Source organism: Temnothorax longispinosus, chromosome 1, assembly GCF_030848805.1.
Source record: "Temnothorax longispinosus isolate EJ_2023e chromosome 1, Tlon_JGU_v1, whole genome shotgun sequence".
Lineage (NCBI taxonomy): Eukaryota > Metazoa > Arthropoda > Insecta > Hymenoptera > Formicidae > Temnothorax > Temnothorax longispinosus.
The window spans coordinates 9,316,193-9,332,380 of NC_092358.1; the positions used below are offsets into that span (position 1 = coordinate 9,316,193).

A 16,188-nucleotide genomic window follows, 5' to 3' on the forward strand; every position below is an offset into this window, starting at 1 on the left:
AATTAGGTGACTATTCCCGGATTAAATTTTAAAGTTTTCAAATTCTCGGCAACATAAGTATTTGCAAACATATTGGTATAAATATATGTATTGTATGAACACACACACACACACACACACACACACACACACACACACACACGTATATGTATGAATACATATATCTGCTTGAGCTATTATTATATTATAATTATTAACATATCAGATTATTGCGATGGACGAAAATAAAAGCTCTGTTCAAAGATACATAAAAGTCATGTCTAAACAAGGTTATTTTTAATTTATGCGATTTATTAGTAAATAGAAATTTTAATTTTTTTATAGAAGAAAAGAGTTCTGCATATACATTTTTTAACGAAAACATTAACAGCTTTTGCACCTGCAAACTTTCTTTTTCATGTTATATTTCTATACAAAAAGTGACTCTACTGTGATTTATTATTTGAAATCCCAAACAATACATTATTTTGTTTTCTTTTGTTACCTTAAAATCTCAGATTTTTAGTGGATATTATACCTCTTTCAATTCAGACAATAAATTTTATACAAAAGAGAAAAAAGGAAAAAAAAGTTGACTATACAATTTCTATACAAGAAATGTCTTTTACAAAATAGATTACGCGTTCATAAAAGGAAAGAAATATTTTGTGTCAAATAGTTGTTCTTGCAAACTTGCTCGTATGATGCAATGAAGATGGCGTCGATGCAGTCGCAGCTGCATATTTTGCCGCAGGTGCACGAACTGTCGTCGAAGTAAATACGATATTAACTACAAGAATAATTTCTCGGTCGCACGATAAAAACACGATACCACGCGTGCGCGCGTTTAAATTTATACATGTATATTGATGTAAATGATAAAACAAAACTATAGACTGTCGCAACGTGGCGCGAAATATTTTAATTCCTGCTTGATCGTTATATAATCGCCTTAGCATGTGAAACTATCGTATGAGCATCGCAGCAAGGATGAGAGAAGGATGTGTATCGCGTTGGTCGACGCTTCGACCCATGGTCGATCCTTTATTTCCCCTCGACAAGAGACCATATCTCGTCTCACTATCTTCCTTGTTACTATCCGGGCGTCAACAAACGCGGATATCTAAGGAACGTACGATACTCTTCTCTCCTGTCTCAATGAACTTATTTGAAAACAATTAAATTTAGAATCTCTCGAAGTCTATTAAAAATATGACATAGAGACTAAGAGGATATCCTCTCTCTTCGGTGACTTGCAAAGATGGACTAATACAGATTAAATAAAAACAATTTTAATTTAAAGTCCGACTCGTCTGTTTATATTGTGCCTCATTTCGCTGATCGTCCGAATTCACTCGAGCGATCAAGAAGTGACCTGTAATAAATCAAGCGAAGTATTCGTTTGTGAAAGATTGGTCGAGGAAGATGATGCGCATTAGGACAAAAATTCCTTGGTCTGGCGATGCCTTGACTGTGTCTGCCTGCTTACTTGTCTGCCTACCCCCGCCGCCGTACAAGATATCGCTTCTCCTCTGTTTTCCGCGGAGGTTGAAATTCTTCTTCGACCTGCCCCACTTCGTCCTCATCCGTCGCAGCTGCGCATCCATCCTTCGTCGTTCTCCAGGCGCTCCGCGCGCGTCTGGTGGCCCACGGGCCCGTCGAAGCCATTTCCCTCCTGTGCCAGCTGTGCGCCGCGGCATCGGCAACGGCGACGGCGACGGCGACGGCGGCGGTGGAAGTGGCAGTGGTGGCAAGCCGAGTTGAACCGAGGCGCAGCCACGGATATGAGAGAGCTGCGGGAGGGCGAAGGATAGTGTCCGGGTGGTGGCTGTGAGAGAGTAAGAGAGAGACAGACAGAGAGAGAGAGAGAGAGAGAGAGAGAGAGAGAGAAGGAACGCGTCTCTTTCTCTCTCTCTCTCCCCCTCTTTCCGTTTCTCTTTCTCTCTCTGGTCGCATACTCCGGCGGGAAGGGCCGCGAGGAGCCGATGATGGAACAAGGCTCCAAGCAGGCCTCTGGATATTTGCGGAACCAGGTATCCGAAGGAACTCTAACGGCGCTGATTTGGTCCACCGGTATTCCCAGCAAGCCGAATGATTCAGATTAGTCGGATGACGGGTACCATACAGGCGACTGTAGATACAGGGAAAGCTTCGGATCTTGTCTAGGCTCGCCGTCATCTTATGAAACTTAAAAAGCTTCTCGATACGTCGCAAAGTAAAATCATGAATTTTCGGTAATTAATAAAGTATAAAGTAGAAACTACAAAAATGTTTATTTTTTTATCGTAGATTGCGACGATATTAATCCAATTCTTTTAAATCAACATCTCTTTCTCGAAAGAGGTATAATTTTTCCTGAAGATGCGCTTAAATTCTTTAAGCACTTCTGAATAAATAATTCATGAGCTTAATACGGATTAATGTCCGAGATAAATGTCACGATTGAAGTGCTCCTCGAAAAAACTTCGCAGCAAGAGCCTGAAGCTCGTGCCGAGATCCGTGCGATTGAGTGAAGAAGTCTCCCGGAGATTCACGTGCGGAAAGAAACAGTAGGGCAGGAAATCGGTCTGTCTCTATTTAAGGCCTTAGCGGCCACTGATGGCACTGAAACCAAGAGAGCCTCCTCTGTACATGTTACGTACTGGTCTTCTCCGTTCCTTTCGATGACTTCTTCCCTTCGCTCAGTTGGGAGAGCGCGCAATCAAGAGTAGGAAAGTGAAGGAGAAGAAGCAGAAGAAAGATGGTAAAAACGCTCTCAACGGAACCTCCGCGAAGACTCCTCCAAATCGTACTCGAGATCGCACGAGAAAAACCGCGGTACCAGTGCAACATTTCCGAAAAAATAAAATTTGAACGGATGTTTAATTGTGTGTTATGTAGATATAGGTATGTATATATGTGCCAATCGCGCGCGATAAACACAATGCTTCTGTTGTATATAATGATTATGTCGGATACTTTTTGGAGAGAATTGTTATTAAGTGAATATTTTTTAAGAATTAGGTATTGTTTACTTTTTTTATCATTATTTGAACGATAAAATATGATAAAATTCCAGGGATACCTAATAATAATCAAGATAATAATAATAAGATATAATAATAATCAAGCTTTGACATTAGTCACTTTACATATAACTATTTTTTAAATGAAACAGTTGGAGCATGAGTTAACAACAAAGTAGCATTAAAATTTAAGAGGTCCCTTTTAAATTTTCGTTTTTAAGACTCTCCTCGTTTTACACCTACGTTAGCTCTGCTCGGACGTTCCATTTATGATCGACCTCGGCTATATTACGGGAAAGCAATAGCGCCAATAATTTTTCAACAAAACCTCGAGACAATGGCCTATATAAGAAATTAGTTTTGGGGGAAAGAAAGAGTGGACTTGTTATGCTATTTATCTTCTCGAGGGCATGAACTACGAGAAATATATAATTGATGAATTCTTTACATTATGTCTTTACATTAGGCACACATTAGATTATATACTTTTAATTTTGTTTTACAAATTTATCTTTTAAATAAAAATACCTAAATCATTTTTATTTGACATCTTTATAATTATGTATGTATAACTCTTTGTTGGCAGAACTTAAACAGATCATTGTTTTTTTTTTCACGCAAGTCGTAACGAGAGATTCGATAAAACGCCGCTTAACACATTACTCTGCTCTAAAAGTGAAAAACAGGTCGCATAAAGGGGAAAATGCGGGTAGATACCAACGCGTTGCCCATTAAAAAAATTATCATCAATTTCCAATATTAATTTGCTCGATGAAACAGATTCTGTGTTATCGTGATTAGTCCGACAGAATTTCAGGTGCAATTAAATTTTTCTTCTCTTTTTTTTTGGTGCCGCGCAAACTATCACAGATATCATGATCGATGAAAATGGCAGAAATGATTCGCGGTTTATAGCGTGATAGGATTCCATGCAAATAGCGAAAATCAACGTTCTCGGTGGGGTCACTCTGATGGTGAGAGATTTTAACGCTATCAAAATAGGTTTGAAAGCTCGTTTCCGATATCTTCTGAATTATTAAATTCCATGTGGTCTTGGATATTATAAGACATGAAGTTATCGATAAATGATAAGAAATCAAATTTTAATTATTATAATTTTTTAGCGTTATTTTATTAAAAATTTTTTACCATTATAAATTTATACTCTTTATACAGAGTGTTAATTAATTTCATTGAGATTTTCGATATTAAAAGAAGTATTGCCGTCATACATGATGATTTGAACATAAAATCTGCGCATATGTTTATAAATAGTGTGGTAGCACAAGGTCGTAACTTACCTATAGTTTGACAGCTTACTTCAAGAGCTAATTCTACTGCAATAAACAGATGCTTATATTTCTACCCTCTTGTTGATCACAATGGTAAACATTAAATGGTAAACGATTGTTACGTTTTAATTAAATCGAAAAGAAATTTTCTTCGTTATGTACACAAAATATATTTCTACTTTCTTGTTGATCAGAAGAATGGTAAACAGTAAACGGTTGTTATGTTGTAATTAAATCGAAAATAAGTTTTCTTCGTTATGTACACAAAATCTCGATACGTTACTCATCGAGTACGTGATGATTAAATCGCTAGTCGACACAATGGTTACTGCGTCGGCAAGGACTTCTTCATCTCTCTCTTGGTACCGTACTCGTATTACGAATAATCGTCGAGAGTGCGCGACTAGAGGAACGGCGGGTAACTCAACACGCCCCGCGAGGGGGAGGACCTGAGGTCACTCAGACGAATGGAGTAACGCGCGACAAAGAAATATTGAGCAATAAAAGGAAAAAAGAAGATAGATAGACGCTTTATTTAAACATACTCTGAAATGGCATCTCCATTGAGAGCAACTAATAAGTGTATATGTAGAAAAACTGCAAATGATAATAAGACGAGATTACAAGGATAAATATTCGAAGTAATTAAGAGTTAAAGTAAAAAAAGAAAGGGACGAATGATGGGACGGTCGTTCACATGGTGGATATTTTCTCGGACATAGAATTGTTACACACTTTTGTGGTCTTGTGGATAAGACAAAAGATGTGTAGCATGAAAGGAAAGAAAAGGAAACGTTTATTTAGCGATGATGCTCGTTGGATGAACGGAGAGTAGCTTAATCGACAGTATGTTTAAAAGCGGAAATGTTGGTTTGATTTTTACACTTTTCGGAAGGTTTACAAAAAATGCATTTGTTGTCACCTCATCACAAAGCGATGAGATCAAATAAAAATAATAACACGAGTAAAGAAGATAAAGACTATATATAGAAACTAAAATCAGAAGAATATAAACACAGTAGTGACATTACAACTCCTATAATAACAGTGATGTTATAATGATGATGATACCACGCCTATTATGCTTGGAAGTTTTATTCTCTATGTTTTTACAAGCTCAAAATTAAATACGCAAATGTTGCGAAAGGATGTAAGGAAGCGTAAGAAGATGAGGGTTAGTGAAGCGACTAATAAGAAAAAATAAACTGTAAAGTGAAAACTATAAATGATATATAAGAATATTAGCAGAGAGTGAAAGCCAACTCGGCGATAGTGGTTGATCGCGTCGGATAAGCGCGGAAGACGCCGTGCGACGGCGTGCGCGAGGGGTGGCGAACCCCCTAAAGGACCCTCGGTACATGGTAGCGGTGACCTCCCGTTGCCCCTCCCCCGCGTACCCCCCTTCGCCGACGGCCTTCGCGCGCGCGGCAGTTCCTTGCAACCCCAGGTTACGCGCCCCCCCTCCACGACGTCCTCGTCATCCCTGCCGCGACGGCAACGGTGGAGCACGATCATTGGTTCACCGGGTTCACGCAGGCACGAGGAGGTACACGCAGCTGCCGTGCCTGCCACCTCTTGCACTGCGGACTGATCAGAGCAAGAGGCCAGTGTTCGGAGGAGTAGCGCCGCGAACGCGGGTAAATTTGTCGTCGCCGCCGCCACCGCCGTCGTCGACGTCGTCGTCGTTGTCGTTGTCGTTGTCGTCATCATCACCATCATCATCATCATCATCATCTTCGTCGTCGTCGTCGCCATCGCCATCATCATCATCACAATTTTCAATCATCATCAGTGTCATCATTGTCATCGTGGTCGTCGTCACGTCGCGTCGTGTCACGCGAGATAAATGCGCTTCGGTCTTATCTCTTCATATGCCTCCAACCACCCCTCGTTTCCTCCATCCTCGTCTTCCCAATATATACGCGTTCACTTCCGGCGCCAACGTCCATTGCAAGAGGTGAGTCTCTCACGCTCTTTCTTTATTTTTCTCTCTCTCTCTTTCTCTTTCTCTTTCTCTCTTTCTCTTTCTCTCTTTCTCTCGCTCTTTCTGTTCATCTCGTAGTGTCCTCCTCTTGATCGTGCGTTCTCCACGCTATTTCTCGCCGGGTCTCGTGCGCTCTGTGTGCCGGCCGGCTCGGTTTATTCGTTCCTCACCAGCTCACCACCAACGCCATCTTGTTGGTAGCGTCAATTGTCGTGCGTGATCCACACCGAGGCGACACCTCTCGCGTACGCTATGCACTCGATCTGCTCCCCTTTCTCCTCTTCCTTCTCTTCTTCCTCCTCCTTCATCCTTCCTGTGCGTGTTAACACGCGAATTTCATCTCTCACTACCTCTCACTTTTCTGTCAGTTTTACCATCACAACATTAATTCCTCCACTTGTAAAATTTTAAAAGAGAAAGAGAGGGAAGGGTCCTTTGTTCAAAGTAAACGCCCTTTGTCGACGATTCTCTATTTCGTTTTCTTTTCAGCTTTCAAGGTCCGTTTCGAATCTTTATCTCTTGTCTCATTTTTTTACTTCGTCTCACTTAGGTAGAAAAGCACATCCCCTCCGTCCTCCGCTTTTGTACTTGCCACCGAGGATCGTCCGAAGGGCTCTGTAGCATTTAGACATGATTGGCTCGGCTGTAACCACGGTTTCATCAAGTTCCCTCGGTGACTGGTGGTTACACACGGGCGGACTCGCGGCTCAGTCAGATCAAGGTCTTCGTCAGGAACGAATCGAGCTTGCAGAGGAGAAATCGTATCCGGGGACGGACGAATTGGCGGCGGTCGCTTATCATTCGCCGTTCATCATCAATTAGTCCCGCGCGAATCTCGGGGGGATTGTTTGTTTCTCATCCACCGCCGTTCGCCATCACACGCCCTTCCGTTCTTCACGCTCGCGATTACGTTTTATATGTGCGTGAGCGCGTGTGCGTCACCACATCGGATTCAATCGTCGCCCTGTCCTTCCGCGCGCCTCCTGACCGTTCTCGACGATAAGAGGGAGATCGCGCTGTCGGGATGCCGCAGTGCGCAGTGGCCACGTGTCGCAATAGCCATCGCCGGACTCGCAAGCAGTCGGTGCGCTACCACCGTTTCCCGCACAATGAGGAATTGCGCGAGTTATGGGTGCGTGCTTGCGGTCGTGCTCCCTTGGCGAATGGAGAGCCGCCATTCAATATCAAGACGGCGCGTATCTGCTCACGCCACTTCCTGGAGGAGTTCTACGAGGACGAAAGCAGGGAGCAGATCTTGCAGGGCAATCAGAAGAGGAATCGGCTGCGCTTGGGCGCAGTGCCCACGATAGACGTGCCGGTACTCGTGGAGCCTTGCTTTAAATTACTTCAGGAAACTGAAAGGAAGCGCACGCGTGCTAAAATGGCGAACATGCTTATGGCGGCTGTTCCTGCCGATCGAGTGGATACTCGACAATCCGTTTGTAAAAGGCTTCACGAAGACGAAGGTGGCGAAGATGATGAAAATAACGACGCTAAAACAGTTTTGTCTATTATCAAAGAACATGCTGAACGGAAGAATCAGAGGAAATGTTCGAAATTGGATAAAAAAGAATGTTTTCTAATGGCGGTTGGTCTCGTCCACGTAAGCACTATGTGGTAAGTTTCCTTTTTGATCGCTCCGCCGCCATTAAGCAATAAGCGCATGGTTTTTCTATTCTCGTTATATGTTATTAAACAAAAATTAATTTTAAATAAAAGATATTGAAATAAGAAAATTTAATGCAAGAAAACTCAGCGCTCTTTTGTAACAATATTAAATATTTGAATTATATTTTAATTAACACAATATCATTATTTTTTATAATAATTTTCATTACGACAATTGAAAATGATCTTTATTGATACAGAATGATTTATACAATCTGTAGCAATTTTTACTTATTTTATCTTAATTAATTCTTACAGTACAATGTGAGAAATGACATTCTTATCCATGTTTCAACGTGTTCGATTACTTTTTCATCTATTTCAAAAAATCTCTAAAAATTCATGAACATACTTTCAAGTTTCCGGAACAAATGTCTGTACTTTATTTTGGAAAAAAAAAATAAAGTATATATAATGTAAAAAATATAATATAATCGGGGATCTTTTAAAATTTCAAGAAACTTTTATATAGAAAGTTATATAGAAAGGATAGAAGTCGATCGGATAATACTCATGTTTGTACTGTAAAGGTTAATAAAATATCTGATTTTTAATATTTTTTACGTTACTTGTAAAATTTTGAGCAGTTTTACATTTAATTTTATTTATTTTTAATTAATTCTATTACTTTTCGATACATTGATATTAGTGGTATCACACATACATTCTTTTAAAAATTTTTAGATTTGAAATTTATTTTGGAAATTCCACAATCATATTAAAATGCACATGCACAAATATTTAAATGTAAAATACAATTCTACAGTACTTTATTGGACATCAGCGTATAACAATGAATGAAAATATAATTATATATTTTCATTATATATTTATTGTGAAAATTACGACTGCAAGTAAATTTTCGAAAATAGCCTACTAAGGTTATCGATCAATCTGTTCGCGTTTATTCCTGTTTGGAATTCTCTTACCCCTAGAGAAGGCCCCTTAAGATTTGCGCCGCCTTTGTTGTGTAGCGATTATGTATTATCAATTTGCGAACCGATCTTGTTACAAGCCCAGGCGAGCCAAGACGAGTATCGCGGGACCGCTACTTTAGTTTTTCTGTATATCTGATCCAGGAATATACACTGAGAAAAAAATTTGTCATTCCCAAGAAATATTTACTCCGATACGTTCAACTAAACATTTTAGTTCGTTAACTAAACATTAGTTGAATTAATTAATTCTTGATTAAAGAAACGAAATAAATTGTTGAAACAACTTTAGTTAATTAACTAAAATGTTTAGTTGAACGTATCGGACTAAATATTTCTTGGGATTAACAATTTTTTTTCTCAGTGTAGATGTCAATGGCAGGAGTTTGTAGGCGTACGAGGGGGAAAAAGAACTTCGGCTATTGAGGTATTGGATTATCCAGGCCCCCAGTCATCAATCGTACATAATTTTGTAGGTAGATAATAATGGTAGTATTAAAGAAAAAGAAAAATTTTAGATCTTCAAATCCCCACTGGAAAAAGTTTTGAACTTTTAATGATGTTATTTTATTCGTTCGATAGCTCATCATTAGAGCTGTCCAAGATGACAAATGTGTCACTGCTATGTTACAGTAGGTATCTGTATATTAAAAAAAACGTCCGCCGCTTTATGTTTACCCCCCTCCCCTCCGCCGAGGACAGTTTTCATTCGTTGTATGGACCGACTGTGTCACTAATTCCGATTCTTTTTACCATGACAATATAATAAATTAGTAAAATTAATGCCTGCCTAACTTAATCAAATATAAAAGCAAGAACTAAGTCAAGTAAATGCGTCAACAAATATACCGAAAAATATTCAACATTTGTCTATTACCGCTGTTATCACGAGAAAGTAGCTTGGATGCAAAAAGAAATCTTTAGGCGAGAATAAAAACAAAAACTAAAATTCTTGGAGTCATGTTTAACTATAAAGTAAAAAATTATCAGTTGATTGCAAGCGTGAAAACATCGTGTATTATTTCAGAATCAGTGACAGTGATGCCTATGACAACGATACCAATAAGGTCCGTCCTGGGCGAAGAGAGCATGAAGCGGCGGATTTATCAGTTGTTTTATTATTATTTTTTTATATATACAGATATCTTCTGAGCATAACAATGATGCATTTTTCATCTTGGACAGCTCTGATAATGAGCCATCAAACGAATAAAATGACATCATTAGGAGGTCAGAACTGTTTCCGGAAAGGAGTTTAAAAATCTAAAATTATTTTTTCTTTAATACTACTATTATTATCTAAAAAATTATATATGATTGATAACTAGACCCGGATAGTCCAGAACGGGTGAAGTTCTTCCTAATCATCTGTGGGGGCATCGCGACTGACCTTGAAACTACTGGGTACGTTGCAGTGTGCACTTGCATACGTACGCGCAACCGACTAAGGGTAAAGTTCCATGGCACGTATTTTCCACGCAACTTTGTAACCACGTAACCAATCAGAAGAGCGTTTCGCATTTTCTGTTACGCATATTCACGCTTGTGATTGGTTACGCGGTTACGCGTTACGTGGAAAACACGTGTCATAAGACGTTGTCCCTTTAATCGGAGTCTGGCCAGTTCTGGCAAAATTCTGCGAAAGAGGAAGAAATATACACTTCTGTGACGTTGGCCGGACAACTTCAACATATCGAATTTTCATTAATTGGTATCGACCCGTGGTCGTTTGGTGGTCTTTGGTAATCTGGTTATTTCGATGCGTAACTGCACAAGTTGGCCAGACTCTTATTAGAGGGACTGTTTAGAATCATTTCATTCTTGTTTGTCAAATGTTAAGTAAGGAAGAATGATGCTCGCTGCGCGAACGCCATGTGGAACGCATCTTAACATACTTGTCGAGAGGAGTCCTTTATTTTTATAACTCTCATTCTTTGGATTTCCGTTCTCCAAGAGACGCAATAGTACAGTTTATTTACCCAGTCTTCAACTTGATTCTCCTTTTATCTTCGGTTATTGTTTCTATTACAGTGAAATAATATTTTTCACAATTCTATATATCATAAGAGAAATGGCTAGAATCAAACTTGCCTTTTGCTCGATAGAAATCTTTTAAATGAAAATACCGTTGTCCTTCGGAGAAAAACAGCGGGCTTGCTTTCCGCGGACTTGCACTCGCTTTTCGTTGAACTCCGCGTGAAGGTCTATATCGTGTTTAGTCGCGCGGAACAGCATCGAGGACGATGCAAGGATCATAATAAAGTACTCTGGGAAAAATTTGGGGCCCACGATTATAATAAACAAATTATTTAGATATTGTAACCCTAATTTTACGTATTTGGACTAGAAATAACACCGCGTAACTAAAAATCGTAATTAGATATCTATTTCTAAGATTTTTAAGTTATACTTGGTCAATTTTCTCAATTAATTTAGTCGATATTCAGTTACGCAAAGATAATTTACACTTAAGGAGCATTAACCGAAAAGTGCTTAATTGTGAGTCCAAATCGGTAAAAATTTTTCCCAGAGTAGAAAGTATATCTTGTATAACACAGTAAAATATAAAATTACATGTGATTATAAGTTTAGGGTTCGTATGTCGTTGTTGGTGTGGTGTGATGTAATTATATTCCGCAAAAATATATCATTCGCGACTTCAGTGAGTCGGAGTGACTCCATTATGTGCCCAATACGACTCTTGGTTAGAGGATCGATTGATCGATAAATAAATTTGGTAGAATTTTTTATAAGTTAGTTGCTCATCATACTAATCAACCGCGTGAAGATCAAAACGCGCTCGCGAGAAAGTATATAAACGTGATCTTTTTATACTTTTTAAATAAACTTTTCGAAATTTATATTTTATCCGCGTGAGTGAACACGGCTGTGTTTTAGTGGAAGATTATTAATCTTTCCAAAGGAGATTCCAACAAGTAGAAAAAAGATCGCAAGGATGACCTGCTCTCCCGATCCCGATCGCGAGCAGGTGCATGACGAAAGAGAGAGAGAGAGAGGGAGAGGGAGAGAGAGCGTTCAGCATCAGCATCCCCATGTGATCGTGAGTGCACCATCGACTAACGCAGTCGTTAAAGCGCGTCGGATCATACGCGGTTAGTGTGGTGCCGAGCTCTTGTCTTGATACTTGATATACGTGATCCTCACAACATATAAAAATATATAAAAAACGTATCATATTCCTCAAACGTAAAAATAATCGTCACAGTTTAGTTTATCGCTTGTATCAAACATGCCTTCACAAATTTATTGTTGCGTTGGCTGTTGCCAAAATTTGCGATTGTTATGGTCATGAAAAAATTTTAAACAAAAAACGCCACGATAATACATCACAATCGTTAAGGTGCCAATTCATGAGACGCTGAAGATGAGCGTCAACAAGATGAACGTGGTGGTTTCGCTTTGACGCTAGCGTCAAAGAAATAAAGTTGAATTTTTTTAATATTCAGCGTCGTCGCTGAATCGTCGTTAATCGTCCTAGTATGTACAATCAAACATAGACTTCGAAATACGTAAAATATTAATTATTTTCAAGTAATATCTTCAAGTAATAATAGTTTATGGATACATATATAAATAAAAGATATTATTTCTGAAGATTTTTGCTTGCTGAAAATGAGCGTTGAGCGTTAACGTGAAAAGGCATTTTTAGTTTCTATTTATGTATAGGGGTGCGTTCGCGGAGCATGCTATAGAAAATGCGGAAAAACACGTTTTAGATATGTTAGGGAAAACCGGTTACAGCAATTGTTACTGGTATGTCACGAAACTTTTGGAAATTGGTTATGACCGCTCCAATGGTGAAATATATTTTCTTTACGTATATATTTGCGCTTATTATTATTTATTTTACTAGGAAAGATTGAAAACATTTATTTAATATTATCGCATATCCACAATTCCGAAAATTTTGACGTTAAAAATTGAGCTGAGTCCTTGCAATCTTGTTTATAATATTAAAATACAACTTTTTTTCTATTCTATATTAGTACAAAGTTTTAACTTTAATTTTAAAAAAGAAATAAATTTATTCCATTAATTAGAACCGAAATTACATAAACTCTTTAAAAAGTGTAAAATTGAGCTGAAAAAGATACATCCAATTGTTCAAAAGTTTATATTTTACAATTTAGCGAACAATCGTAAATTTTGATTTTATAATCGTATTTTGCGATGTCTGGAAAAAATTCTTCTGGAAAAAAATTTTTATTGAAAAATTTTTGCTAGAGTTATGTGCAGAAATATCTAGCAGGACCTAATTGATCTAATGTATAATTTATGTATAAAAATATAGAATGTAGTTCTAGCATTAATACAAAAAAAAATTTAGTCATTAGTTACTGAAGCATGATGTTTTCCGTTGCGTTTGCTTAATAATGCTTAGTAATAAAGAAGTAATGCTTAAACTTGGCACCTTTTCATTAGCATTTTGAAATGCACTTTGATTAATAAAGTTGACTTATGTTACTATAATTCGTTGCATATAAATTACGCGATACGTCTATGTCTCAACCTCGAATCCAAGAGTGTTGCATTGGTACGCGTTATCGATATCGAAGAAAATATTATCGCTCGTGCCACATTCTAAAATAATGTGCAAATAGGCATACGGTCTTGCACAAAGAGCGACGCAGACGGTGATTCGATATCGAATATATGATTGAGAAACTCGTTCGTCAGTTCTCAAAATATGAACACCGATACTTTATTGAATCACAAGATTAAAAACGAAAGTACTCTTAAAAGCTGTTATTAAAATATAACTAAAATGTAACATAAATTAATTATCCGGATGCACAGCCGGAATTAGAAGTTTAAACACATGATCTATTGAATATAGTAACTTAAAATGGTCAAAATAGGAAACTCCAAATGGTTGGTTGATCTGATTGGTCCAGAAAAAATCCAGTCGCTGAGGGTACCTGTTCAATTGCAACATGGTCAAAAAGGGTACTCCGGTCACCTTTGGTGCACACCTTAGGCATCCGAAGATTCTCCCATCGATTATTTGACCTACGCGTGAATTAACCTCGGATCGTGAACCGACCATCCTCCTTTCGTCATTCCATCTCTCGTGGTATATCGGTATTTCTCGTAGAACTGTGTTCGTCGCACGGATAAGGCAGGACGAGATAACGTGGAAAGAAAGAGAAGGAGAGGCAAAGTGGGAGAAGGGGAAGAGAGCTTCTCGACAATTCTTGCGCGTCCTTGAGCGCTCAAGGCCTCGAGGAATCATTTAGCTCATGGTCTCATGGAAAGTTAAAGACAGTTTTTGAAAATTTGGAATTAATAGAAATAGATTTTTACGACCTTTCAAATTATCGCACGGATGCCAATATCGAGGGCGCAATATTGTAATATATATATATTTCATGTTGATCTCATTATTTCTCAATATTTCTTTGTTCGTTCTAACCGGTAATTGATGGTTTGATCAATCACCAATCCTGAACATCAATCTAAACATCAAAGAAGTTAGTTAGAAATAAGAGCAAGTTTGCGAAAAGAAAGGGATTTGATGAATGTCTGCACAATTAATTCTTACAAGTTACTTTTCTCAGAAGAACATTGAACAAAAGAGAAAAGATTTTGAATAACGCGCGGTGGCACTCGTAATCACGTTACCTCGAAGAGGCCACGATTGTGTTTGCTTGTGTGGTCGCACCGTGGACTTTGACGCCGTCGACCCAACGATCGATCGAGCACAAAGTTGAACAGACACATAACTCGCGGAGGATTGCGACATGCGTTTCTGCAACGCATTGTTTGCACTCCTGTTTCATTTAGCAAAATCAAAATTGCTCTTCGACCTTTACGACACTAGTCGTATGGATATTCTTCATTTTTATTTAGTCACTATAATTATGCCTGAAGAATATCGGAAAGAAGCACCTAAAGCGTGCTTAAGCGATCGCACCAATCATTGACAGGCCTTGCAGAAAAGTAACTTAAGTCGACCATGTCATGACATAGTAAATTTTAAGAAAAGGCTTCTTGGGCAGGGATATTTACTTCGCTCCTAACATTAGGCGCAGCATGTATTATTATTTCTTGAAATCTTTGTGTAGTTCTCATCTTTGCGTATTTCAATTCTTGTTTCTCAAATTTATTTTTATTCAATATATTGTATGTTATTATACAATATTGTATATTATATTGTATGTTATTATACAATATAATATATTTTATATTAATATTATGTTGTGTGAATATATAAATGCATTATGATCTCTGTGAGGTTAGCCATTTATTTTCAAAATTTTAATATAATTTATTATAATTTACCAAAATTTTAACTAAAATTTCTGATATGTCTCAGAAAAAGTTCTAGCGATAAGTACACCGAAATGTACGGTTACCAAAGATGTAAGGTGAATATCAACTTTTTTCTATGCGAAAATTGGTGATAATTTTTTTATTTTATCCAAGATCAATTTAAAGCCTTCTAATAAAGAGTTAAAAAAAAATGCGAAATTTTTGTGAAAATATGAAAGAAAACAATTTTGGCGATTTTAATTCAACTGAAATTTTTAAGGTCTCCAGAAATAAAAATCAAAGGAAGAGAAAACATTTTCAATAAGGATTAAAAAAATTTCCGACAATTTGATATTTTTTCAACAAACATTTTGGAGAATTTCTACTTCTCTGATTTTTCTACATTTCTCTTGGAAAAATAATCTTTTGCATCTTCGTATTTTCACTTTTATGTACTTAAACGCCAGGGCTCTTTTTGAAACGTATCAAGAATTCTAAGATTTTGTGGAAGACAGCCAGAACTCTACAAATTAAATAAAAATTTTGAACGTGGGATGTTAAATTTACAGAGATCGTTGATCGATGAGTTTCAAGTATTCCCATGATTTGAACACTTGAAACTCATTCATGAAGATTCTTCGGTTCTTCAGAGGTCAGGCGAAGTGAGTCGAGGTACGTTTACCGAGGAAAAAATAAACGTGTCTTTTTGTCATTGGCGGGAATCTCCGCGCTTGGATCTACGCCTCGATCTAAGCTGGCAGCCGGCTGCAAGCGACGTAACCTCGGCATGGCGAAGCGTGCTGATGGTTCGGACTAACGCGCTCGAGAACGTGTCCTTGGCGTTCAGGGACACCTCGGGCGCGCGGGCCGACCGCTCCTCCGCGCGAGATCCGCGAATTAGGTCGAGACGACGGCAACGCGAACGCGAACGAGACTCGAGCTCTCTCGTAACCGATTCAACGTCCATAATAATAGCGTGACTTCGATCGTTCGCTCTGAGGTTTCCCTCTTTACGTTCCGCGCCGTCTCCGACCAGATAAGTACGTTGACAA

At 38.3% G+C, this 16,188-nt stretch overlaps 1 protein-coding gene across 7 annotated transcripts in view; it reads left to right on the forward strand.

Moving 5' to 3' along the window:
- The window catches only part of LOC139817228 (uncharacterized), a 44,397-nt gene that overhangs the window by 11,219 nt on the left and 16,990 nt on the right, over nt 1-16,188 (forward strand). Inside the window, exons 1-2 of one of the 7 annotated variants that reach the window (XM_071785207.1) lie at nt 5,846-6,233; nt 6,811-7,877. The exons of 5 other annotated variants lie outside the window; for them this stretch is intronic. In XM_071785207.1, the coding sequence (XP_071641308.1) occupies nt 7,285-7,877 (593 nt within the window). In that variant the 5' untranslated portion in view covers nt 5,846-6,233; nt 6,811-7,284. Of the gene's footprint in view, nt 1-5,845; nt 7,878-16,188 lie in introns of those variants that run through there. One more of the 7 variants, XM_071785197.1, reaches the window with a different exon arrangement.